This window comes from Rhizopus delemar, genomic scaffold, assembly GCF_000149305.1.
Source record: "Rhizopus delemar RA 99-880 supercont3.6 genomic scaffold, whole genome shotgun sequence".
Lineage (NCBI taxonomy): Eukaryota > Fungi > Mucoromycota > Mucoromycetes > Mucorales > Rhizopodaceae > Rhizopus > Rhizopus delemar.
Window position 1 is genome coordinate 500,730 of NW_027137832.1, and position 26,258 is coordinate 526,987.

The 26,258-nt window shown below is 35.2% G+C and overlaps 11 protein-coding genes across 11 annotated transcripts; 7 read left to right on the top strand and 4 right to left on the bottom strand.

Moving 5' to 3' along the window:
* Positions 1-344: 344 nt before the first annotated feature.
* Positions 345-2,914, top strand: RO3G_08171 (uncharacterized protein; the record flags this gene model as incomplete). The annotated part of the gene is made up of 4 exons (XM_067662761.1): positions 345-354; positions 541-1,040; positions 1,102-1,219; positions 1,260-2,914. The coding sequence occupies 4 exons, from the start codon at positions 345-347 to the stop codon at positions 2,912-2,914; spliced, it is 2,283 nt and encodes a 760-aa protein (XP_067518862.1).
* An 896-nt stretch (positions 2,915-3,810) lies between these two features.
* RO3G_08172 (uncharacterized protein) lies at positions 3,811-4,850 on the top strand (the record flags this gene model as incomplete). Its single annotated transcript, XM_067662762.1, has 5 exons — positions 3,811-3,946; positions 4,030-4,230; positions 4,283-4,330; positions 4,450-4,544; positions 4,599-4,850. 5 exons carry the CDS (start codon positions 3,811-3,813, stop codon positions 4,848-4,850), a joined length of 732 nt encoding a protein of 243 aa, XP_067518863.1.
* Positions 4,851-6,445: 1,595 nt separating this feature from the next.
* Positions 6,446-8,864, bottom strand: RO3G_08173 (uncharacterized protein; the record flags this gene model as incomplete). Its single annotated transcript, XM_067662763.1, has 8 exons — positions 6,446-7,115; positions 7,174-7,283; positions 7,328-7,436; positions 7,488-7,955; positions 8,011-8,081; positions 8,138-8,156; positions 8,281-8,446; positions 8,636-8,864. 8 exons carry the CDS (start codon positions 8,862-8,864, stop codon positions 6,446-6,448), a joined length of 1,842 nt encoding a protein of 613 aa, XP_067518864.1.
* An 839-nt stretch (positions 8,865-9,703) lies between these two features.
* On the top strand, positions 9,704-10,239 carry RO3G_08174 (uncharacterized protein; the record flags this gene model as incomplete). The annotated part of the gene is made up of 3 exons (XM_067662764.1): positions 9,704-9,851; positions 9,906-10,064; positions 10,130-10,239. The coding sequence occupies 3 exons, from the start codon at positions 9,704-9,706 to the stop codon at positions 10,237-10,239; spliced, it is 417 nt and encodes a 138-aa protein (XP_067518865.1).
* Positions 10,240-10,888: 649 nt separating this feature from the next.
* On the bottom strand, positions 10,889-12,214 carry RO3G_08175 (uncharacterized protein; the record flags this gene model as incomplete). Its single annotated transcript, XM_067662765.1, has 5 exons — positions 10,889-11,185; positions 11,243-11,347; positions 11,408-11,809; positions 11,978-12,008; positions 12,174-12,214. The coding sequence occupies 5 exons, from the start codon at positions 12,212-12,214 to the stop codon at positions 10,889-10,891; spliced, it is 876 nt and encodes a 291-aa protein (XP_067518866.1).
* An 827-nt stretch (positions 12,215-13,041) lies between these two features.
* Positions 13,042-14,401, top strand: RO3G_08176 (uncharacterized protein; the record flags this gene model as incomplete). The annotated part of the gene is made up of 6 exons (XM_067662766.1): positions 13,042-13,160; positions 13,215-13,287; positions 13,340-13,399; positions 13,449-13,584; positions 13,636-14,028; positions 14,082-14,401. The coding sequence occupies 6 exons, from the start codon at positions 13,042-13,044 to the stop codon at positions 14,399-14,401; spliced, it is 1,101 nt and encodes a 366-aa protein (XP_067518867.1).
* Positions 14,402-15,053: 652 nt separating this feature from the next.
* Positions 15,054-15,933, bottom strand: RO3G_08177 (uncharacterized protein; the record flags this gene model as incomplete). The annotated part of the gene is made up of 3 exons (XM_067662767.1): positions 15,054-15,260; positions 15,312-15,472; positions 15,519-15,933. The coding sequence occupies 3 exons, from the start codon at positions 15,931-15,933 to the stop codon at positions 15,054-15,056; spliced, it is 783 nt and encodes a 260-aa protein (XP_067518868.1).
* A 452-nt stretch (positions 15,934-16,385) lies between these two features.
* Positions 16,386-17,394, bottom strand: RO3G_08178 (uncharacterized protein; the record flags this gene model as incomplete). The annotated part of the gene is made up of 4 exons (XM_067662768.1): positions 16,386-16,556; positions 16,649-16,719; positions 17,056-17,337; positions 17,382-17,394. The coding sequence occupies 4 exons, from the start codon at positions 17,392-17,394 to the stop codon at positions 16,386-16,388; spliced, it is 537 nt and encodes a 178-aa protein (XP_067518869.1).
* Positions 17,395-17,923: 529 nt separating this feature from the next.
* RO3G_08179 (uncharacterized protein) lies at positions 17,924-18,391 on the top strand (the record flags this gene model as incomplete). Its single annotated transcript, XM_067662769.1, has 1 exon — positions 17,924-18,391. One exon carries the CDS (start codon positions 17,924-17,926, stop codon positions 18,389-18,391), a length of 468 nt encoding a protein of 155 aa, XP_067518870.1.
* A 675-nt stretch (positions 18,392-19,066) lies between these two features.
* On the top strand, positions 19,067-20,857 carry RO3G_08180 (uncharacterized protein; the record flags this gene model as incomplete). The annotated part of the gene is made up of 2 exons (XM_067662770.1): positions 19,067-19,111; positions 19,178-20,857. The coding sequence occupies 2 exons, from the start codon at positions 19,067-19,069 to the stop codon at positions 20,855-20,857; spliced, it is 1,725 nt and encodes a 574-aa protein (XP_067518871.1).
* A 2,589-nt stretch (positions 20,858-23,446) lies between these two features.
* Positions 23,447-25,209, top strand: RO3G_08181 (uncharacterized protein; the record flags this gene model as incomplete). The annotated part of the gene is made up of 2 exons (XM_067662771.1): positions 23,447-23,449; positions 23,605-25,209. The coding sequence occupies 2 exons, from the start codon at positions 23,447-23,449 to the stop codon at positions 25,207-25,209; spliced, it is 1,608 nt and encodes a 535-aa protein (XP_067518872.1).
* Between the last annotated feature and the right edge of the window lie 1,049 nt (positions 25,210-26,258).

Genomic DNA, 26,258 nt, shown 5'->3' on the forward strand with positions numbered 1-26,258 from the left:
TACCTAACCAAATATTACTATTATTTAATTATATTGTTCTTAATCACACATCAATCAAACTTGTTATAGTTTTGAGGTTAATAAAAATCTGTCCATCTGCCAATTGGAAATCATTGGAGCGCTAATTTACCTGTACTTCGGACATTAAATTATTTTAGGAAATCCGCCAGTTTCTTTAGAAACACTGTAAGACGTTCAAACCTGAAGAGAGTTATATTCCTCGTGTTTATTAAAGCAACGTAGTAACCCAATTTTTTGTTGCTTTTCTCTCTCCTTTACTCTCATCCTTTCCTTTTTATCATAAAAATAACTCCTTTTACATATACTCTCCTTTATACTAATAAATGGCATTAGGTAATTAAATTAACAAAGGCTTTTCTTGCATAAACCTTAAACTTTTGTCCTTTTTGATAGACGAACACTACATTTGTCAGAGAGCGGCTAATGCCATCATCTCTGAGATTGGCCCCTTTCGAGTTTCAACCGATGCTTTACAGACTATAAACCAATTCCTTGACGAGTTTATTGTATTATTATTAGGTTGCTCTTTATCGCTAGATTTATCAGTGATCAAAGTAACCGTATTTAATTTATTGCCTTCAACTCTTGGAAAAAATGCAATCGTTGAAGCCGAGTTAGAGGTCAAAACATTTACAGAAACAGAATCCATTGATTATGATTTATATGAGCGTATGCGAAAGATTGAAAAAGATACATTCCCTGTAGATGAAGCAATTTCCTTATTAAGAGAAAAGTGTTTTGAGTATTGTACATTGGCGGATAAAGAGGATCAGCTTTATTTACAAAAGTCGATACAAAAGAGAAATAATAATAACACTATCATCATCTCACCTATCATTGCTATTTATGTGACAACTATCATGGAGCATATTGCAGAGTACCTTTTAACAGCAGTAGCCATGTCGGCAGAACACGAAGAAACGGATTATGTTAGAGTGAAAGAAGTTTATTTGGCGTTGGTTGATGATGTGCAACTGGGAAATGTATTTGGTAAAATGAACTTAAAAGAAAAAATGGAAGTATGTTATATATATGCACTGCAACCACTATTGTTCTTCATTGACATTTTATTTTTTAAAGAAACGAGTTGGATTGTCAAATAGAGTTAGAGGAGTGTCCTACTTGCCCACTATCACTAATAATAATAATAATAAAAGAAAAAGTTTTCATAGTACATGCACTAATATTAATCAAGAAAGTAAGTAATTAACTATATTACACAATAAACAACTAAATAGTTACACTAGACGAAGCCGGCTCCATGCTGGCCATTAATATTGAAGAAGATTTTGATTTAGACTACTTTGATGAAAATATTGGAAAAAATAACAATGAATCTCCTCCTGCTCCTCCTCAAGTACGTCCTCATTCAAGTATCTCTCTTCACACAAACAGTAGCAGAAAATCAACATTCCACGTACTAAAAGTAAACAGAAACTCTTTTTGTCAATTTGACGAACCATCACGCTCTTCTTCTCCTGTCACATCCATCTATGATCCAGATAATGTACCCACAATGAACTGTGATGAACTTGTGAGATCAGGTGGAACAGTTAAAGTATCCTTGACACCCAACCGATTGAGATCGATTGAGATCAAAGATCCAACAAAGGAAGACTCTCCTCCTCCTCCAGAGCTCACTTGGGAAAGGCGCTCTGTATCTTCTTCAAGGTTACCCACTAATGCATTATCACGCAATACGTCCAAGAGGTCAACAACACTTAACATTGACCCTCGTTCAAAAGAAAAGCCAAACGCTAATATATCTGCAACACCTAAATCACCTTCTCTTCTTTCGCCTGTTGTAAAAAAAGCGGGTATTGCTCAATCTGAAAATCCAAAGGATACACCCAAATTGCTCAAGACAGAGGAAATAAAGAAGCAAATTACACCACTTCCTGCTATTTCTTCATTCTCTCAATCAGATTCACAGTACAAGTCAACTACTTTAACATCTTCTTCCAGTAGTGATTCTATTTCATCCAGTAACTCTTCTGTTCCAAGTAACTTTCCTGCTCCTGTCATTCCTTCTCCTCCATCTTATGAAATTAAGCCATCGACTATGATTACAGTCCAAGACAGCAATGTGGCTCCTAAAGTGTCCAAATCGAGTACGACGGAGGGTATTATATTAAGAAGAAGTAGTGTGAGCAGCCGAAAAAGTCGCGAAAATTTACGTCGAGTGAAATCAATTGAAGGACAGCAGATGCAAAACACTGAAGCAGCCCCTAAGCTTCCAGAAAAGCCTCAACAGCAAGAAATCGAAAAAGAACAAGAGCAAGAAGAAAATACAACTGATAATAGTCCTCAAAGACCTTCAACGATTGTTGCCAAAAGAGCCTCTACAGTGGGTAACATCCGACGCCGTTCACTTCATGAGAGTTATGCGACTGAGAAGCACCTGAACCAAAGAGGCTCTGTCAGTGTTTCGATTAAGCAGTGGGATGATATTTTGAAATCAGAACAGCCCACACTCGTACCACCAGCAGCTCAACGACGATCGATGCTTCGAGAGATCCGTCAGCAGCAGCTGAAGGAGATGCAACAAGAAAAAGAAGGATTGGGCACCAGTAGTAATGCTGTGTTGGATAAAGTATTAAAATTTGAGCGTGCTTCTTCCATGGAAGATGTCTCACAGCATAGAGTCTCAAGTTTACCTAGAAGAGAAAGGTTCTTGTATCTTCAACAGGATCCTTCGGCTATTGAGCGAAAATCAACTGTACGCACCACAACACGCCCAAAGAGTGTTGATCAAAGCACTCAAACAGAGGTCATCAAAAAGGAAGAAGAACAGGAAGGTTTAGTTGATGGTGATGAAGAGTGGTTTCTTCAAGATGATGAATGGGACGAACAAGAAGAAACAGCAATTGTTGATTGGCTTCTTGGTGAATAATAAACAAAAAGCAATCAAATTCTCCTGCATAAAAAAGAATATTCTTATAAGTTCTTGATAACTTTCTCTCTCTTTCTCTTTCCCTAGTTCACATTATGAGCTCATTGTTATTACTAATCGTTTGTTTTGGTGGCTGGATTACTGCTATGAGCTTATTTTCTTATATTTTCTGTAGAGTTGCAAGTAATATCAGTGGATTGCTATAACACTATCCGCAAATCTAACCAATAAAATTTAAATACTTTAATGGTTGAATCTTGGTTTCTCATAAACATGCAAAAAAAAAAACATATTGCTCTTTTGAATGCAAAAACTATATCGTCAGAACATCATTTAAAGATATCCCTTTTATGTCGTGCAGTGTAAGACATTCACCATTTAAAGTAAATTCAAAAAGAAAGACCTGCTTCACAACAACTCGTGAATAACGATGGCATAGGGGATGAAATTTGGTGCGCATTTATAAAAGCTGAACAGGAAGTAACATTAGAACTGCAAGAAGTTGCTTCAGAAGCCAATACTTTTGAGAAAAATTAAGAACAAACTATTTTCGCAGCTGCTATACAAATGTTGGAGCACGAAAAGCAGCAGAGATTCAAGAAGAAAATGAAAGGCTTACGATAAGCAGGAAGAGGGAAAAGAAATAAGAAAAGTTAAAGAAAATAAAGAAAAAGAATACGAAAGGCTGTTGGTGAAGTCAAATGAGGCAGGAGAGGAGTTACTGCAACTGGAAAAAGAAAATGAAAAGAGTGCAACAAAAAAAATAGAGAGGTACAAATTTGTTCCTCTAATAATAAAAAACTGAATACGATTGAATCACGTGATACACATGACGAGAGTTACTTTATATGCTTTTATATTTATTATCCCCCCTCTTTTTTTTTTCTTTGTATAAAATGCAAAATAAGGTAACAAAATCAGCAAAGTACCAAGAACAGAAACAACAGCCTGAAAACTTGCGTGATTTATTACGACTTACGGCTGCTGAAACCATCTTGTTGGATGCTTGTGCACGAAAATCAGCACAAGAAGGTATGTTTATTATTGAGAACTACGGAAAAGAAAGAAAGGGAGAAGAGAAAAAAAAAAGCAAATAAACCAAACAATTTTTATAGTTCAAGAGATATTAGAAGCTTTACCCCAATTAAACCCAGATACCATCAGGGATAACAACTTGAGAACACCTTTACATATAGCATGCAGTAGAAAAGATAATCCAAGTACTGCAACAGAAATAGCACAATTATTAATACGTGCTGGATCTGATATTAATAATGGAGTAGGAGATATAGATGGATTGAAACCAATGCATATGGGTAACTATAAATAAGTTACTAATGTTTTTCTAATTATTATTTTCTTGAATAGCTGTGTTAGCTTGTAATCATCAATGCGTCTTAATGTTGTTACATGAAGGTTGGTATGTTTAGTTTTTGATACGTGCTGATTTTCAGGGAAAAAGTAATAAATTATTCTATGTATAGGAGCCACTATACCAGCATCAGACCCTTTTCGTTTATCACCATTGCTATTAGCAAAATTTAAAATGGATAACCTTTTACAGCATAAACAGGGACATGTAGAATGGATTTCTGAATGTGCCAAACAAGAATATAATGATTTATTATCAGTAAGTTGAGTTATGGCATATGAATCCACCTATTGAATTACTATTTATGAATAGATTACTCAAGTATTAGTCACTCACTTGGCAAGTAAACACTCTGAATCATTTGGCTCTTCTTTAGAACAACATAATTATCATGGATTATCCGATTCTTTATTCAATAACAGTAATGACGAATTAAATGATACTATTGCTGCTATCACTGATAAATTAGCATTGATTGATGTCTCTTCATCAGACAACTTGCAAGATTCTGTCAATGGCTTAATACAAAAAGTTAAGAAATTAAGTATTCAATCTTATGTTTAATAAAAATCTATTTTTTTTTTTGCTGTGTTTGATATTTGTTTCTTTTAATTATGTCTGTGCTTTCTATTTTATCTCTTAATTGTTGGTAATGAACTTACTTGAAATGAATACTGTTCCTAATCGGTAATAAAGGGGACTTTATTTTGTATCAAAAAAACGTCAGTATAGACTGCAGGCTATTGCTCACTATTTAAATCAAGGAGAATATGATATTATTGCATTACAAGAAGTTTGGATGTGGAAAGATTATATTTACATTAAAGAAACATTAGAATCAAAACTCCCTTTTGCAATCTATTTTCACAGGTTCGCTTATAGCCGTAAATAAAAATAAGCGAGTGCTCATATTTTTATTCTAGTGGAACACTGGGAAGTGGTTTAGCAATATTTTCTCGATACCCAATCCTTTCTTCGAATTACATCAAGTTTACTTTAGCTGGTAAACCTCTTAAAGTATTTGAAGGAGACTTCTATGTTGGAAAAGGTTGTGGTTCGGTTTGTATTGATGTGCCAAACACTGGTTTAATAGACGTTTATACTACTCACGTATTTATATGAAATATTCATCTGTTGCACATATAATTAACATGCTTTATTATAGTTACAAGCTGCTTACAATAACAATGATCAGTATGAAGCACAAAGAATAACAGAATGTTGGCAAATAGCAAATGCTGTGAGATCATCTGCTGCTCAAAATAGACAAGTTTTTTTGGTAAAAAAAAAAAAAAAAAAAAAAAAAAAAAAAAAAAAAAAAAAAAAGCTTGTTATTGCACGATATATTTTTGCTTATTTGGTTGCTAGACAGGCGATTTTAATAGTATACCCACTAGCTTTTGTTATCAAATACTCAAGGATCACGGATTTATGACAGACTCATGGCTAGAAATGCATCAAGATGACATAAAAAATACGCTGACTCGATTTGAGCAATACGAGCTGAATGCCTCTGAGTGTATCCAGGGCTTTGGCATCACATGCGATTCACCACATAATTCATGGACTAAGCGTATCCTGAAGCAACATCCTTTTGCAAAAGATATAGGAGATAGACTCGATTACATCTTTTTACAGAAGGGACAAATGAGCTTTGCTGTATAAAGTCAAAGGTGGTTATGGAGGAATATATACCCCATACACAGTGGAGCTATTCTGATCATTTCGCTGTTCATTCTCTATTTGCCCTCAATAACCCATCCAAGGAACTTATCACCCCTACTGCTATCGAGATGAATAGACCTAATTTGACCCACTTGCAGGAATCTACCTTACAAGGTATAGTTGCCTTAATTCAATCAGATTTGACAAGATCTACTCAATCTTCAAAACGGCTCATGATCATTTTTGTCCTTTCGCTTGTCCTCATCTTGACATGTTTCATACTGCAAATTGTTTTAGTTCATACGTCTTATGACAAAGGTCAACTAGTAGTTGCTTTCATCTTTTTGTTCTTGTTTGCAGTCATATTTTCAATCGTGGGGACAGTTTCTCTTGTCGTTGGCTTTGTGCACGGTGAAAAAGAGCAAAGGTCTTTAAAACAATACCTCAAAGATATCCAATATTATATAAACCATGATTTTTATTAACTAATAAAGTTACTTTGTTTGATCTAGTTCACTTTTCGCTTTATCTTGAACCATTCTCATACCAATTGTAACACGCGTTGAGATCTCATTCAAATCATTTAAATAATTTTCATACTCTTGTTTCAAATTTTCATTATCTTCCAATTGGCTCTCTTCATCCGTACTGTTGATCGCCAAAGACAATTTGGCAATCAATTTTGTTTCTTCTTTTAAACAGTCTTCAAGATCTTTAATCTGTCTTCGGTGAAATTTCATGAATTTTCGAATGCGTTCTAAATCGCATTTACTCTTTTTTTCTTCCTGTTTTCTTAAAAGCTCCAATGGCTTTGAGTCAAATGGATCTGATAGATTTGAAAAAAATATTTCTGATGGTGGTGATTCAAGTGGTTTCAATAATCGCTCTTGATAATCATCATTTGATACTTTCCAGAATCGGTTGTTATTAGTTGGTGTATTTAGAGCATTCATGGCTACCTCGCTGGGGAAATCGATATCAAGCAAATTTTCAACCTGTTCATCTTCATCCATGGTATATGAATTTGCCACACTTTGCCCATCTTCTGCAGTTTCTTCTTCTTCTCTAATCCCTATATTCCTGTTTGTTGATAACTCTGTCTTAATGTCAGTGCTATTGTCTCCTGTTAAACGTGGATCTGATTCGCCTTTTAATTGCTTCACTCTAACATTAAGTTCGTGTTTGATTGTTGTAAAAAAATAGATTTGTATTTTTTATATACCTATCCGCATATCGAAGTGTATTTAAAGTATGTTCAGCATTGGAACTATTAGGTGATATTGTAGCAATCATACAAGTACGCGCTCCTCCAACAAAACAGTCGCGTAAAACCTAATCATTTAATATAAATTCTAAATAACTTTTTTTTTTCTTACTTGTGTTAGCTTGCTTCCTCTAAACGGAGCATGCTTTCTGTCTTGGTCTAATGCACGGATACATTCCTTCAATGCAAGTAAACTCTTGTTGATTTCAGCTCCTTCAAGCCTATAAATTTGTATTGTAAGTCAAAAATTTCTTCTCTGTCCTGTATCTCACCTTGTTTTATTATTAGCATCTCCTCTGTCGACACCTCTTTCACTACCAGCTAAATCAATAAAGCTCAGTTTACCATGAATTTCTGATGGTTTATCTTTTAATCGCAAAATAATCTGAAGAACAGCATGTGATCGTGATGATTTATTATTAACGCCTGTTTTCCCTGTTGTTCTTCCTTGGTTTCCATATTCAAACACAGCTATCAGGTCTTCCTTGTCTTTAATTGCAAATTCTTTGAGGCCTGCAATAACCACATTATTATTTCCGTCATCTCTTGCTGTCAGTTTTGCTCTCTGGTTTAGAAGGTCATACAGCTGTCCTTGATAAATTTCATAGAAGCCAACGTTAGCCGACAAGTGAGAGTTGGTAGGTTGAGAAAGCATGCGAAATATATCTTGAGCCGCAAGAACATAAAGACCGTCAGTGCTGTCGAGCATTGTATGAGTTTTTCCTGATCCAGTTTGACCACTACTGTATGCATTAATACCCAAATTTAACGTATGTACGAAAATATACAACTTACTAAGCAAAACATGTTCCATTACCACCAGCAAAAATATATTCAATAAGTGGTTGAGCAGTTCTCATATAAACCTAAAAGAGAGAGCTGAGATAGGTATTCCATAACAATCATGTATATAGCAACTTACATCTTTATTCGTTACATGGCTATCAAATGCTTCGTCAAATGTAAATGCATGTGTCTCAGTAAGCCGAGTAAGGTCAATGCGCATTCTATCCATTTAAATCCTGTTTCTTTAGACTCTATCCTGGAAAAGATGCATACATTTACCTTTCAGCGTGTAGTTCTACAGTGTGAGAGCCAACAATAGACGTGATATCAGCCTCTTTTGATAATGTTTCTCTTTTATTCAAAGGTCGCTTTCTAACACAAACACGAATACGCTGATGTAATTCATTGTAAGGTATAGCTGCCGTTTTTAATTTTGATACTGGTTCTATGGTGCGTTTTATTGTTGGTATAGCATGATTTATCCCTGTCTCTTCTGTTTTGATCTTTTGATTGTATGGCACACCATACACGTCCAGTAGACGATTGGATGTGGCTGTTTTGGGCCGCTTCTCTGTTATAACATCCTCTGTTGATGTTTTATGTCTTTTTGTAGCTGGATTGATGACTTTTTTACGCTGTAAAAGGTCAGGAGCAACTGATTCTCTACGTGGGAGTATAGAAAGACGTCGATCCTTGTAAGTGGGTTTTTGTTGTATGCGAGGAATAGTCTGAGGTGCAATCGTCATGCGACGTACCGGTTTTCTTTCGGGGGTGGATGCCTTGACAACCGATACAGGTCGTTTTCTAGAAGCTATGTGTTCTGATGTTTTGGTATATTGTCTAGACTGTAATTTGTTTTTCATTGTTTGAGATAATTGAAGAAATTTCTTTTTATCTTCGGGATTATCGACACCTATCCTGGAAAAATCATTGACAGAGATCTACGATTCGTTATTATTAAAGTAATCAAAATAAATTGGATTTTTAATTACTTTAGCTAGTTCATTCAATTCAACTATTCCTAGAGAATATAGCCTTTAAAAAAAGATTTAATACAAATTATTTCTTTTTTAATCGGTTTACTTTAGATAGAACTACACAAAATTAAAAGTTAAAAAAACTTGTAAAACTTAGGTACATCTTTTTAGTGGTAAAACCTGCTCCAAATCATGTTCTTGCAGTTGTTCAAGTAACCAAACTGTGTTCATTGAATATATAATTTTCTTTTTGATTTATTTAAAGCTTTTTACAGCAGCAACAAAAAAAAACTCGCGTAGTGAATTGGCTAGTAAATACAGTCCATTTTTTAACGGGGTTTGAACAATACACTTTAACAAACAAAGCATAACCGTGATCAATTAAGAAACGCCATATAAAAATTATCTTTTAATCTAAACGAGGTCCAATCATCTTTATTCTTGATCCTTGATATTATACATTTTGGAAATGGTTAATGTAAAGTTTTTGAGTTCATATTTATGAGAAAGGTTCAATATGTATCGTTAATCAAAATGTATATAGTATGGTCATCAGACACAAAAGGAAAATGGGGTTAAACTAAACCAATAAATGACTCCTTTACTTTTTTGTTGTGTTTTTTTTTTTATTTTTATTTTATCTCTCAATAATGAAATATACTATATTAGCTGCAGTATTTTTAATTCCTTTATCAGTAAATAGCTTAGCTATACAAAAGCCCTTCATGACACCCAATGATTATGGTGACATTTGGTCTTTGTGCGAAAATCCTTCCAGCCATTTGCTGGTAGGTTATAAAGACGGTGTACAAATATCACCGGAAATACCCAAGACTGGAAGCGATATACATGTACAAGTACAAGGAATTTTATGTAAGCACTTTTCTACTTTTTATTTAAATTACTAATATTATTATTATTATGCAGCAAAGGACGTAACAGGTGGGAATGTGGACATTGACCTCAGTATAATGTCAATGATAAAAATTAAAAAGCAATTCGATCTTTGTGATGTGTTGGCCTCTGATATAATGGGACACAAGAGCTGTCCACTTTCTGCAGGAGATATTAGCTTAGATGCTACAGGTTTATTTTAAAAAAGATTTCTTGCATTTTTATTGAAAAGTATTAACCTTTAAAAAAAAAAATAGCATGGATACCAAAAGAATTACCTAGGTTACCACTTGCAGGCAATATTCGTATATCAGATCAAGAGAATAACACATTAACATGTATTCATTTAAACTTTAAACTTGAATGATTTTATTTACACATTAATATAAATTAATAAGTCATTTTAGGTGTTTCAACAGATGAATACTTTTGTTGAACACCTAATAATGAACTAATAACTCTTAACTTGTTCTTCATTTTATCTTTTAAAGCAAACAAATCTACTTCATGGTCATTATAATCGGGAAATTGATCTATTGTTTTCTGTAGGCCTTCTAATTGTCTAGTTAACCTATTGTATTTTAAAGTAAGGATCATATTTTATAAAAAGTAGCTGCTTTTACTTTGATGATATCATTTCAGGATACTCGGCTGATAATTGATACCACATGTCCACACACCCAGAATAAAATCCAATTTCTTTTCCTAAATCAAATGCTTTTTCGCAGCCAAATATACGTCCTTCTAATTCTCCAGACTTTTCTCCATCTTTGAAGCCGTCATCGAAACCATGCTCTTGGAACCTTTTTCACAGTAAGCACTCTTTTTTTATAAATTGACTACTTTTTTTTTTTTTTTTTTTTTTTTTACATTGTTTCCAAATAACATAATGATTCAATGTCTTGATTAGGAGGTGGCAAGTTTTTGTTATTTGACATGATTACAAATGAGCAAAAAAAAAAAAAAAAAAAAAGAAAAAAAGATAACTCTCCGAAAACCATTCTTTTATTGAGGATTTACTTTTTTTGGTCTTCACCGCCTCCAGTAGTTGGAAGACCCACGTTCACTTTAAATGTGTCATAAAATAACCACTGAAGACCTGTCAAGGTACCAATCATGACGATACGTGGACCTAAGCCTGTCCAAAGACCCTTCAAGCCTAATTGTTTAGCTACCTCTAAAGCACTTGGCTTCTTTTGACCTGCCGCAGTTCCAGAAAGATTGTTTAATTTTGATACAAGTACATCAGCTGGATGTGACACAACAGCACAGAGAACACCAGCGATATAACCTCCTGCAAAACTAACACCCAACTAGTAATAGAGAAATGTTATTCACATCGAATAATCTTCTACTCATCTTCTTTTTACCTGCTGAAACTTGTTATACTCAGATTTTGGTTTTGGCATAAATGTTTTATACAAAAACTCTACAGTTCTTTCAAAAGAAGCAAATTTAACCATTGTGTATGGAACCTAAATGTACATATATCATTCATAAACTGTTTGAGCGAATGTTTGTTTATTGTTTTTTACCTGACGACCCCAAAGAGGCATAAGACCTTTGTAAAATCCATTGATTCCTTCAGTAGCCAAGATTTTCTTGAATCCTTCACTGGTTGTCTTTGCAAAGGGAGGAACAGATGTTTGCATTCTCACTTTCAATGCTTCCATAGGGCACAAGAAAACATCAGCAATAAGTTCTGCAGAGGCAGATGCACCTAGATACACGAATGTACGATACTTGTGTGCGTTTTCCTCTCCCACAATTTTGGAATATTTCACTTTAAATAATTCATAAAAACCGTATTTTCCAGCCCCTTGTAAAGAATAACCAATTGCGGTGGGTCCAATACCCGTAAACACGCCTCTAAAACCTTCATTTTTCACAATTGTTCTCCAGCCATCAAATACACTTTTATATAAGCCAGGATTTACCTTTTATATGCGTTAGCCTTTTCCGATCTCCTTTTATTAAAGGGCTCGGGCTACTTACTTGATTACGACATTTGACTAGATCCAAGGGCGTTACTAGTGTGTGTGTTGGCCTACAAAGAGGAGAAAAGATTATTTCATCTAGTAGAGCTATTTAAAAAGCAAACTTACCCACAAGCCAATACACCACCAGCTGCACATGCTATAAAGTAATTAGTAGAATAGAGTTCAATAGTCATTTGATAAACAAATAGCAAAAAGAAGACAGGAAAAGAGAAGGGTGTTTATATATTCACTTTACATCAAATGATCTCATGGGTTTAAATTTAGTAAAGATAGAAGTACAAACGGACGCTTGTTAGTTTACCCTTTCGGAAGAACAAGGTAATCCTTTTGTGATTTCATCATGTTGCCTCTTTTAGCTGTAAGATAAATAATTGCTGAGCAGATCCGGTTCAATAATCATCCGTATTCTGCTTTAAGCTGCCATAAGAAACTTGTGCATGAATGCTCTCTTTAGCTCACTATTACCTCAATTCAATTTGTTTCGTAGTGCTTTTATTAAGTACCACACAGAGACGTGCACCTTTGACTGTAACTTATAAAAAAAAAGAAACACGAAAAAGAAAATACGTGTAATTGTAAATGAGGTAAGGCAATCTGTTGTGGGGTATTTGTATGGTGATTATTGTTTTTGAAGTTAATTTTACGAATAAGGCAAGCGACACTTGCAATCATTTCTTGTGGCCAGTATTGTTGATCATCAAAGACAAACTGCCAGTGAAAATGTCAGAGGAACAGGAGAGTGCAGACTACTATATCCAGCCTCAATTCGATTTTAGTGTTGTTTGTAATACGAAATGCTATAATCAGGGACCCCTCATTTTTCAATAGATTTGTTCAAAAGCAAATTGATAAAAGAGGTCATCACTTCCTTTTACTTCATGTTTCAATATTTTATTCATTATATCGTTCATTAAATATAAAGTTAAATAAAAAATCAGAGTGAAACCATATATGTGAAAAGTGTACTTGCTCGTACTTGCTGAAATAGCCCTGGAATGAATTTAATGCTGTCAAATCCTTTGTGTTTCAGCATAAGCCACGTCTGAGTTTTGTGATGGAGGTCAAAACTTCATCAGTTGTATTGCGTTATCTCCTTACGAGCAGTGCTCTGACAGTTAAAAAATTAGTTATACTTTTTTCTTTTCTTTTCTTTTTTTTTTTTATGTAAAATGGCCGATTTACCTTCGCTTCGAAAAAAGATAGATTCCCTTGATACAACACTAGTCAACATCTTGAGTGAACGCGCACGAGTGTCACTTGATATCGGTGCAGCCAAAAAGAAAGCGACGTGAGTTTATTTTAAATATATCATAACAACAAGTTAAACTTTATATCAAGATAGTACTGGTATAGTAGATGAAGAAAATGATGTGCACGTTTATCGGCCTGGAAGAGAAAAAGAAATTTATGAAAAGGTTAATTTTATTATAGCAACAATGATTTTCTCGACTATTAACTCACATCCAGCTATCACGTTTAAATCAAGGCCCTCTCAATAACGAATCACTTCACGCTATATTTAGAGAGGTAAATAAAACAGCTTGAAAATAATGCAAGCGTAGCTAATATTTAATAGATCATGTCTGCATCCATTGCTTTGCAAAAAGACATATCTATTGCTTATTTAGGTCCCTCTGGTACCTTTTCTCATCAAGCTGCCTATAACCGCTTTGGTGATAGCGTGGCTTATGTTCCTCAAAAGCAAATAAGCGGTAAGATAACTACATTTTTATTATGCATACATGTATACTAAATTGCAGTAGATGTATTTGATGCTGTTGAAAAGGGACAAACAACATATGGCATCATACCTTTTGAAAATTCTACTTTTGGAACAGTGGTGGAAACATTAGATCGTTTTATTTCTTCCACTGTTAGGGTACGTGCAGAGACTTACTTAACCGTTCACCAATGTTTGCTTTCCAACAGTAAACTCGACAAGATCACCAAAGTCTACAGCCACCCTCAAGGGCTCGGTCAAACTCAAAAGTGGTTATCGGCACATATTCCCAATGCTAGACGCATTACTGTCAAATCAACGGCTGAAGCTGCAGAAAAGGCGGCTTTAGAAACAGGTGCTGCTGCTGTATGTAGCGAGATTTGTGCGGAATTGTATGGCTTGGAAACGATTGAATCCAATATTGAAGATGGCTCAGGTACAAAAAAAAAATGTTACTATATGTATCATGACTGAACATTTTTTACATAGCAAACAAGACTCGTTTTTTGATCATTGGCACAGCAAGTGATTCACCAACACAAGACGACCATACTTTAATCACGTTTACTGTGGATCATCGTCAACCGGGTGCATTGTGTGATGGATTAAAGGTGTTCAAAGATTATGGATTGAATCTATTCAAGATTGACTCCCGTCCAAGTGGTCAGCGTCCATGGCACTATGTATTTTTTGTAGAATGCTCGGGCCATTTTGAGAATGAAGATATGAAAAGCGCCATCAAAGATCTTGATAACTATTGCTTAGATGTTGTTGTTTTAGGCAGTTTCCCTAACCAAAGACCAGAATGAAGGCTCTGTAAAAAAGAGACATGCCCTTTTTGCCATTTATAACAAACACGATTTAAGATATTGCTGAATAAAATTATGAGCTGTATAATATTGAAAGACAAATAATTCTCCTTGTGATCATTTATGAAAATGTTATAAGCTGCAAGCAATGCTTTTTGCGAGTGATATGCTTTCTTAGAACAGTAAGCTCCAAAGTTTTTTGTTATGTACTCTTCTTTATGTCTTTGAAGAAGGCTTTTAAGAAAACGCACAATGTAACTAAATAATATGTCGAATTACGTTAATCTTTTCTCTGTTGAAGCCATGGAATACGTACACAGCACTTGTATATTTTCCATGTCTTCAAATAGCGGAATCTATCTCAAACAGGCATTAAGCAGCTTTTTCTAATTTGGAAGCATTTATTGCTTGCTATTAATTGATAATAAAGCTGGAATTGCAACAACAGTTGTTATATTAAGAAAAAAGAAATCCGTAGAATACTACAACGTAATATATTTTGCTATATTTTAAACACAATAAATAATTCAATCATTATTGAATGAGAAAATATATTCATTTACACTCTACTTTAACCCTTTCCCTGCACCCTATTTTTTGTATTAAAGAAAAAAATATGTATGCAAACAAATAAACAAATGTATTTCTTTTTTTATGAAAGAACATCTAAAATTAATCTAGCCCTTTTAATCTCATTTGATTCTTCTTGCTGTTGAACTTGTTTCACTGGCGCTTGTGACAATAGTTTTTCTGCGTCAAAGTCATCATCATCGTTGCCGTATCCAACATTAGCATATCCTGTTAAACTATTACTGATGACTTCCTTTGGAATTTTATCATTTGCCTCCATTTTAGTTTTCTACAGAAAGACATTTAAAAACAGATCCTATTCATTTGATAATAAAATTACCTCACGCGATGAACCTTGAAGATCCTTTAAATACTTTAAAACATTATCAAAATCACTTTCTGGAATTTTATATAAGTTTTGAAGAATCCAGATTTGTTGAACTTTTTTAAATTTCCAATTTTGTTTATCATTTACAAATGATCTAACATACTCAAGAGCCTCTATTACAGAGATTAATTATAAGCCTCTTCTATTGTTTCTTTTTACCTTCTTGTTTATTCTCTCTCCTTGTTTCTTCTACTTTTACTTTGTTCTTTTTAATCTTTTTTCTTGGTTTTTCCTTGTTTTCTTCGATTTGTTCTTCATTCTTTCTCTTTTCACCCTTATTGTCCTCTTTCTTTTGAACAACAGTTTCCACTCTATCTTCATTTCCTTCTTCATCAAAAGAAACGTGCGTATTTTTTACTCCTTTTAACAATGCTTGTTTTGCTGCTTTCTGAGCTGTCATGGCCTGAAGTAGTTTCTGACCTTGAGTAACCTTTGGTTTACCATTTGTACTGGCATCCTTTTTGATCTGTGAACTTTCGCTTGTAATAGATTCCTTAGCGATCTTTTTTACTTGTGGCTTCTTGCTTGTAGCAGCCTTAACATTCTTTTTGATCTGCTGATTCACTGTAGACATTAAAAAAAGTAAAATAAAATAAAAAAAAAAAAAATAATCTTTTTGGCAGCAAAGACAGTCACAGACCAACAACTCTAATACATTTAAATGATTTTGATGAACCATGATGTTTCCATTACTACTTGATTGCTTAATTTAGATCATAAAAGGAAGATCATGAAGCTAAAAATGCACTTTATGATATTGCATTTTTACGTATAATGATAATGCCCTAAGATTACTTTTAGTAAATTAAAAATCAGGTACCAATTAAAAACTCATGATAATGATAGTCGTTTTTAAAGCACCGAACAGCATGATAATGGATAAATCTAAATGACCAACGATAAATGTTAGCCACAGGAAAAAAAAAAAAAAAAAAAAAAAAAATGAAGACTTAGAAAAAAAAAAAACATAAAAATATTCTACTTGACACTTGAGAGATGAAATTTTGAAGTTTTATTTTAATAATATTATATGACAAAAAAAAATTGTTGTCTTTGTCTAGGAGGAAGAGAAGCAGAGCTCTCATCAACATCACTGATGTTGGCAACAGATCTCTTCATGGCGTCTTTCATTTTACTCAATGTATGCATACGCATACCAGACTTGATCTTGCCCACGATTTCCTTTATTGATGACAACTAAACCACTGACAGGGTATTTTTTTTTTTTATTTTTTATATTTTTACCTACATCCCCCCTCCATAATAAAAAGATTAGTTATATTCATTACTTTAACACTATCGTATATTTCATTATCATATTTAACATTCAATCTGCTTTCACTTATCGTACTGTTCCTGACTATGCAGAGGAATGCATTAAGCTCTCACTTCAAAAAGAGATAGAGTATGCCAATTGGTGTCGTAATGTTGCATCTCAACCTGGTTGTTGGGTTAAACCTCTTCCTGTTAAATCTATTTTCTATGTTTGTGACCATGCTAGTAAAAAATAAAAGTGTTAAAAAAGAACCTGCTGAAAATGACTCTCCCTCGTCTGCTAAAAGAATCCCGCACCTCTATGAAGGTGAACTGCACGGCTAAATTGAACAAATACTTCTTGACTGATAACTCCATCTCTGTGGATTATGTTTGGAAACACGCTAATCATGACCTCCCCATGATGTTAAAGATATTGTACAATCTCGTCTGCCTGCCGAGGTAAAGTGTTGGATTGAAGAACATGTTGATGATGTTATCAACACTTCTATCGATAATGATAACTCTAGTTCTGTTGCTCTTTGTTGCGAAGAATATGTTGAAGATACTGAAAAGTATTTATCAATGTATAATTCAATCGTAAAAAGAAAGCTCAATGAAGTTAAAGGAGATGTCGAAAATTTAGACCAACTTCTAAGTGAAGTCAAGCGTGATTGCTTTTCTTCCTTAAGTAGTATTGGTGTATCCTCCCAAGCCCTTCCATCTAAACAATCTCAAAATACATCGTCTTTCTCTGCTTTTTTTTACTATTGTTATTCATATTTTATAAAGACTAAATTTTGTTGTTCGTTTTTCATAAAGATCAATTTTTTTTCCAATTTTCATGTAAATTTGATTTTTCAAGTCCTTCGAATTTATTTAACAACATTCGTCTGGATACTTAATCATTTTTCTTTCTATCTTTTTTTTATTTTATATATTGGTTAACCTTGTAGTTGATATCACACATTCATCAATTCTGAAGATATCCATTGCAGTCAAGGTAAAACAGATCATTCCAAGTAATCTATGTCTCTGGGATTAATTTAGTAGTTACAGGTTATACAATGAACAGAACGAAGGCTAAGCAATCCTCTCGTTTTGTGGGAACTTCCACTCTACCCCCAAGAAGAAAACATCGCTCAAATTCAAAACGCCCTCGGTCGTCGAGTCCTGGAGAAGGGGCCAGTGATAACAAGCGCAAACGCATTCAATTTTCTGATACAGAGCTAGATGCTTTCTTCTTTTTGTCGATGGAAAACAAATTAAAGGAGAGCATTCGTACCGTCGTGCGCAAAAATAACAAAAAGATGAACGGACAACTTGCAGCCTTGAAGCAAAAATTATCAACGGCTAAAAAGCTTCCCATTGGTATCATTACTGGAGATGCCAAACTAGCTGAATCTACTTACAATGAGCCTAGCCAAGCAGATCTTATATTGCGACAAATACGATCATTCATGGATAATCGGGTTGGTAAAAAGAATGAAATAGAGTGGCAAGAATTTGTTGTCAAAAACTTTGATACTTTCAAAAATGAAGAAACAAACCTCGCCAAATCTGCACAACCCGAATCCAATGATACTGATCGTGATTCAGTACCTGACGCAGACCGTCCTGTCGTAGATGAAAATTCATATCGTACTTGCACAGCGTCAATTAACAAATTGATCAGAGAAGACCTGGATCCATCTATAAAAGATTTGATCATAAAGAAATTACAGCGTGCTATGATTGGTTCAACAGACTACATACTGTACTTTTCTTCTTTAATTTAAATGATGATGATCTGTTTAAAAACCAATCAATTCTTTCTGGATGGAGACGTCATAAACACACGAAAGGTTAATGGATTTGATATGACTACGATAGTACCAAGCGAATTTCATACAGATTCACCGAAATATACAATCACACCACTTGCAATGGATGTCAGCGACTCTCTTGCCTTCAACGCTGATTTCAGCCAATTGTTCCAAGAACAGCATTTTTCTCTGATAAGTACTAAATATTTTAGTAATCGTGGAAGTCAAGATCAAACATTAAATGAGCATCCAATACAAACTGCCTTGTTCAAATTGATGGACGCTGAGAATATAAAGAAGGAAACTTTCCCTGTCGGAAATGTGCTCTCAAGTCTGATGTCTTTGGCTCTGCAAATATATGTGACAAATTTCAAAAACATGTGGGCGGATAAAATCATAGTCAATAAATTACTGGACAAGCTGTTGGTTATTCTACTACCTCTGCATCTGGCACCAAAGAGGGAATTACAACGAAGACAAAATATTCTGAACTATATCTCACGAAAACCAGAAGAGAAGCGACCCTCAAAAAGCTATGGTCGTTACATTCTCCGCGCTGAAAAGAAGAAACTCGCAAGATATAAGGAAAAAGTGAGAGAAGCTGAGGCAGATTCTGAGCTTCTTCTGAAACGGATCAGAGCGGTTAAAATGGCCGAAACTAGAATCAGAAGTTTAGAAGAAAAGTTCGCTCAAGTATGTCAAACTTTTTTGAACATAATAGCCGTAATTCTTACTGATTTTGTTCAAATATTTCTATAGAAACAGGATGCCAGCTCGTCAATTAGAGAAAAATCTGTTGAGAGTACTACAACGGCCAAAAAAGAAACCACACCCTGCGATGACTTATCAAGAGGAAGAATTAGTCAATTAAAAAGCGGTGCAAAGCATTTGATATTCTCAAAGGATCTTGTAACTGAAAAAGATGTGAAAGATGAGTTTCCTGATGCTACGCGCAAAGAAGTTTCTGTCTGTCTGCTCATCATCAACACTCTGAAAAAATTTGTACCTGTTAGATCAAAATACCATATATTGCCTTACCAATTGCTATTCTGTATATTTGCGAATGACGTTCTTCATTATGCTGAGTACTCGAAGTTCACCCGAAAATTATGTCCTGCAATGTTATCTGCTCATGTCAACGCCTTGAACATTGATGCCCCGTCACTCTTTCAAATTATGAAAAGTAAAACTGATGATAATCAAGGACAAGTTGAAGGTATGTCAGCGGAGCTTACAATCTACAGCTACAACAAGGAGCCTCTGCCTTCAGTGGAAATTGCACGTCGGAATAAAGATGCTGTCTTCAACTCTTTGTTCGATATGGAGAAGGTCCGACATACATGTGAATCCAATGGTTTGAAATTTGGTCAACGAATGTCAGTCCTTCCCAAATTGAAAGTGGTACGAATTCTTGGAGTAAAGAAGACAACTGCGCCTCCGGTTAAGCTTCAGAATATGTCCTACTTGAAAAGGATTTTGAGAGATCCCAACATTCTTCGGGAAGGGCAAAAGTCATTGGAGGATTTGAAAGCCGAGACAGCCAAGATTGAAAAAGAAGTCAAGTCACTTGATCAGGAAAGAGAAAAAGCATTGAAGTGTCAAAAAGAACAGGACTCCATGAAGAAAATAAAGGCATTGCGAAAAGAGTGGCACAACAAAGTGGATAAACAAACTTTGTACCAGAGGATTGAAGAAGAGAGACATTTGAGAGATAAAACTTATCTTAAAATCAACGACATCGAAGACCAATTGATGGAAAAGAAGCAAGTGTTGTACTACCAACGAATGGCTATCAGACATAATTCAAGAATCCATACTGTTGACACTGCAAGCGCACCACCTACAACGAAAAAGGAATTGAAAAAAGATTCGCGTGCTCTAGTCCACAGTGAAGCATGTGTGCTTCGTGATTTTGAAGATTTTACATTTTGCGGCACAGATAACGGACTTGTGAATATGACAGCAGCTGTCCCTTTTTCTTTGAAAAGATTTTCATTTCACCTCAAGCTACACAATTACTATTCTGTTTTGGATGATGACAATAAAGCAGCTCCAGTGGTACAAGGCATTGAACTTCAGAAATATTTGAAGACCCCAAAGGCAACCACCATATCAGCTAGCGAGATAGATTTTGGCTGTGGTGCATTCAAACAAAGGGTCAAGCGCCAAACAGGAAAGAAGCTCACTAGAAAGGGAAAGGAGGTACAACTGATTGAAAATAGTCTTTCTCAGAAAGTGACATCAACTTCAAATGTGTCAGTTGAACAATTCAAATATAACTTTGAACATCGCAAAAAACTGCGTGACTTCTATAACACTGGCAACAGAATGAATGAACGCCGACATCGTGAAATCCAGAAGCATAGATTCACTCATCGAATATGCACAAAGGAACGAAGGGCACTGTCTCAAACTTTTGGTAGTAACTTCTCAGGATGATGGAAGATAATTGAGTTCTAACGCGCTTTAATAGATAATCTTTCAACAAAGAAGAAATTGGTCATGTTCATTGAAGACAGAGGAACCGGAGTCGGTTCCCGCATCAAAGGATTTAAAAAATACGGTGGACGGTGGAAAGAGGTCATCCACTCCGAAGCAGCAAACGTTTGCGTTACCAATGAGAACTTGACTTCCAAGACTTGTATTTTTTGCTTTCGACGACTGACGCATCCCCGTATATCAGTAACGAAAAACGGAGAGGTTTTTTCAAGGAAGGTCAAAGGCAGCTTCTACTGTACAAACCCGCTGTGTGTTTCAGTTCTGTCCAAATGTGCTGCCAAGTCGAGAGATTCTCTGTCAGCGTTGGCAATCGGTATCGTAGGTCTTAGTACTATTTTGTTTGGCGTTCCGTTACCAGCATTCAAATCACATAAAATCAGCAACATTGAAGCTGAAAAATACATTATATTAACTTCTCCCTCCAGATTTGAAGAGGAGAATGGCAGCTACGCAGTGGTTCTAGAGGTAAGAAAGGATCAAGCAAGATTGATCACCCAGAAGCAAAATTAAAATTTATTTGTCTGATAGTGACGGTATTTTACGACGGGTCGTTTAACGTCGCTCTATGATAATTAGTTTCATTAATTTGTATAGATTATTTTTTCAACTAAACTTTTTTTTCTTTTTTCATTTATATACTGTATTTGATTTTGCAGCCGCAGTTACAGTCACATTTACGGTTATAGTCACAGTCACAGTTACGGTTACGGTTACGGTTGGTTATTAGACACAACTCTGAAAAAGTGTGGCTTGTAAGTCTAGTCAGTTGTTGCTTGGCAACATATTAATTCCTGAAGGCATTACATTCTAGTTTTGATAATTATATGGTTGAAAGCAAGTAATCCTATAAAACTATTTGACCATTTGTTCACATTAGCTTAGTTACGGATTTTTTGCGAAGTACTAGTTTCCTCAGATTGCTTGCTGAAACCATTTTAGTAGAGGATTATGCTAATTTTAGTTTTGTTCGGGGAGAATTTCTGGTGGATGGCTCTTATTTTATACTTTATAAGTCTCAATCAGATGCAATCCTTTTAGAAATTCAATCAAAAGTTACAGAAAAATCATTGAAGCGTTCAGTTGAAAAATGTTTGGAGGTGATTGATCACTTTGATATTGAACCTAAGCTTGTTGTTTTAGCTGACAAAACTTCTTCGTCAGTAAGATCAATGTTGTCGCCCAGTTTGGAAAAACCTAGGTGGCAGATTTTGAACAGTACTGTATGGGCAGAAACGTGCTTAATCTTTTCTAAAGATGCAATTAGTTCTATTGAAGACGAATCGAGCAATTTTGACCCTTTGATGGTATTTACATTCTATTTTTTTGGTGATGTCATAGAGAGACAGAAGCTGCGAAGTTTTGATAATCCTATGATAAAGCTCATGGATGATTTTTATTCATAAAAAATAATATTTAATTTTTGTTTTTTTCTTTACAATATTTATGGAATTGAATTCGAAGGGAATCAGCATTTTTGTATTTCAATATGTTTTTTCCTTCCTTCAGACAGCCATTCCAATCCATTCTTTTGCCAATTTCTGTTCTTTTTTGCTTAAATTCGGCTACAAATTTCATTGCAGCTTCATAATCTTCTCTAGTATTGACAGCATTTTGATCTTCAGCTTCAGATACTTCAGCAAGCAAATCGTCATTCTCATTATTATTTGAAACTGTCGTATTGAATGAAACTTCAGCATTTAGACAATCATCATATTTTCTCTTTGTTCCATATATTCTTGATTTCGACTCTTTTACAGCTTCTACTAGTTATGGCTGATTTAACGTATTTGCCAAAGTTATTAATTTATCATACTCAGCAATCTGAGAGTTGATCAGTTTCAATGGTAAATATGTAATCTCCTGAAAGTCGATCTGATGAAAATGTAAAGCTAGTATATGCAAGTATTGTATTGTAGGGTCACTACCATACGGACGATCAATAATTGACATACTACGATTGGTAAGGAATAGTCCAATTGCGACTAATGGGTCAAGTGGGATCGTTAGGGTTTGTGCAAGGCTTTCTTGGCATATGATTAAACACTCTGCAGCCCAAGGCTTGCAGAAGTATGAATAGATCCCTGGCAGCCGACTATCTACTACATCGTCTTTAATTTCTTGATTGAGCTTTTCTACGCATATAATGAGCATAATTGGATCAACATCGAATCTTGAACTTGCTTGCAAACAATATCCAACAGCTCTCTTTAGAAATTTATTGTTTACATTAGATTGAACCTCTATTATGATAGGACGGAGATCCACAGAAGATTTTGGCTCCAGAACTACATCTGAGCGGGTTCCATTCCTCCATTCGCAATTGCCAGCAAGATAGTCATCTGTTGTTCCTGTTAATGCCTCGGTAATATAGTTAACTATTTTTGGGTCTTGTATAATCCGTTTTGAGATTAAGTCTTTTCCAGGTAACAGGTTTGTTGGTAGAGACATATTTAATAAATGGTAAATTAGCAACCGTAACCGTAACCGTAACTGTGACTGTGAATGTGACTGCAAAATCAAATACTGTAAATGGTAAAAAACAGGTGGTACCGATACACAAGAAAGGCTCGAAAACTGACCCGGGAAACTTCAGACCGATTAGCTTAACATCCACCTTTCGTAAATTGTTTGAAAAATGTTTATATCCAAGTCTCCTAGAACAAAGCCCTGCTCTTGATATTGCACAGGGTGGATTCCGTGAATCTCGCAGCTCTTTAGATCAAGTCCAATGCCTCATAGAAATTTGCTCTATTCTTAGGCGTAACCATAACCCCTCCCCTACACTGGCCTTCTTGGATATCAAATCAGCTTATGATACGGTTGATCGTTCCTACGTTTGGAGTGAATTACAATCCCATCTTTGTCCTGCTTTACTAGGTATCCTCAAAAACCTCTTTGACCATGTCCAAATAGAAATTCTACTTGATAATCGTGTATCTTATCGCTTCTCCCCAGTTACTGGTGTACTTCAAGGTTCCATCCTCTCACCTTTCTTGTACTCTATATACATTAATCGACTTCCGTCTCTCTTAAGGCAACCACTTCTACTTGATAACTCGTTTTCTGGTGACATTGTGTCCGACCTGACTCCATCTATCAATTGTCTACTCTATGCAGACGACGTTGTCCTTATTGCCACTCCTGAGAACCTCACTTCTTTACTGCACAAATGTGAAGATCATAGTTACTCCTTAGGTTATCGATGGAACCCGTTAAAATGTGTCATAGTTGCTCCTACTAGTGATGTTAAAACTTATCAATTATATGGTACTACTATACCCAATGAATCTTCTTTCTCATACCTGGGTATACCTATCAAACCTGGTGGACTAATAGACTATCCTGCCATGATCCAACACAATATCAATAAGGCATCTCTCACAATGAACCAACTTGCTGCTATTGATCTCAATTCTAAAGGTTTTCCACCTTTATTAGCATGTCATTTTTACAGCCAAATGGTCCGTGCTCAATTAGATTATGGTCTTGCAATTAGTCCTCTCACAACTAAATTTATCCATCAACTTGATACTTTCCAAAACCAATGTATTAGGCGTATCTTCGGCGGTCATTCTAGGTCTTCAGCACAAGTCATGCTTCATCTGGTCAATCTCCCATCGATGCGAACTCGTGTTGCAGTCCTTCAAGCACAGTATCTTTTTCGTAGTACTCATTTGCCTGACGATACTCTTCTTGCTCACCTGCTGCCATATATTCAATCTTCAACTAGCCACTCTCACTGGTACAAACTGGCTAATACTCCAATGTGGAAACCTCTCTGCGGACCAATCCTTGATACTTTAGATAAAAAGAAATTTCTCTCTCTTCGCACCAAATTCTTAGCTGATCAATTCCAAAATCTATGTAATAACTCTGATTCCATCCTGTTATCTTCTACTCACCCTACTATCCAAGTGGATCCTATCCTTTGGTTACCGATGACTTGTTCTGAACGTAGTCGTGTTCTTCGCTGGCGTCTTGGTTGGCTACCTGGTGGTAAACCTAAAGAATGCATCTTCCACCCTTATCATAACTGGAGTCGTCGACATGCTTTTGACTGTCTACAGATTCATCATCGTCTGTACTTGCCTCGCTCAATTGAAGATCCAATCTCTTTCCTTCTTAATTTGTTACCATTACATAAACCTCGTCCTACTGCTTCTCATAGCTGGTTTACTCTATGGCCTATCCTTTGTACGATTCTCCATGAACTGGATTATTATTTTCATGATGAATGCCCTCCTCCTCCTGTTGATCCTGGTGCCAAGCTGTTGAATTGGTTATCCAAGTAATAGTGTGAGTCTTTCTGGTACTTGATTGGGTTTGTATTAAATTTGTGTTTCTTTATACTTTTCCTTTCTTCCTCCTCTTATATTTATTCATATTTCAAATAATTTGCTCTTTTCTTTTTCCTTTTCTTTCCCTTTTTCCCTTCTTGTCCCCTAAGAAGGTTTTTATTCTCTTACATTCATAACTGGCTCGGGCAAAATTGCACACTTCGTTGCTACATGCTCATTGCCATAAAACTTTAAAAAAAAAAAAATAATAAACTCAGAATTTAATAGTAAATGGTAAAAAAGTCCTTCCCCGCCGTGCAATGAGAAAGGACTGCGAAAAAACCCTCCATCGTCCCGCCCTCCAGCCGAAGCCTTTGGCCAGTTAGGTAGTTTTTATTAAAGAAAACCCTCCCGAAGTCAGGCAAAGAAATGCCTATCATCGCACCTTTCAACTTGCGCCTACGAGTGTTCAGATAGTTCTTTGAATGAAGGGAAAAAAAAGCAGGGAATAGAAGCTTTATTTATACTTTTTTTCAGGAGAATTTCTGACTGCTTCTTTTCAAATCATATTTTATTGGTCAATCATTATTACAATATGGACTTGTGATCATTCCTGACAACTAGAGGCTATCTTACACATAAACAAAAGGGACTGCCTATTAAAAAAATTATTAACAATGCTATAATTGGTATAGATTATAGTACATGAATAACTTGGGGAAAAAAAAGAAGCAGGCTCTTTAAAGCAAAGTTTAAAACAATACAAAAATGCAGTATATGACTTACAAAGCCTAAAATAATGGAGGCGCTACATGTAACCATGTTACATAGTACTTTTTTTCTTAATTTGTTTATTCATATTTGGTTAATTAAATTCATGGTAATGATAGAACGACCATATCCAGCAAGGATGCTGAAGCAGATTCTTAATCTATTATATATATATACTTAGAGTACGGCAATTTTAACTATTTTTATTTTAAGCTCCTTAGATTTTACTGCGTTCATTAGTATTGTGGCAAACTCTCAGGAGTTGAAGCTGTCTTTACTATTTTGTCACTTTT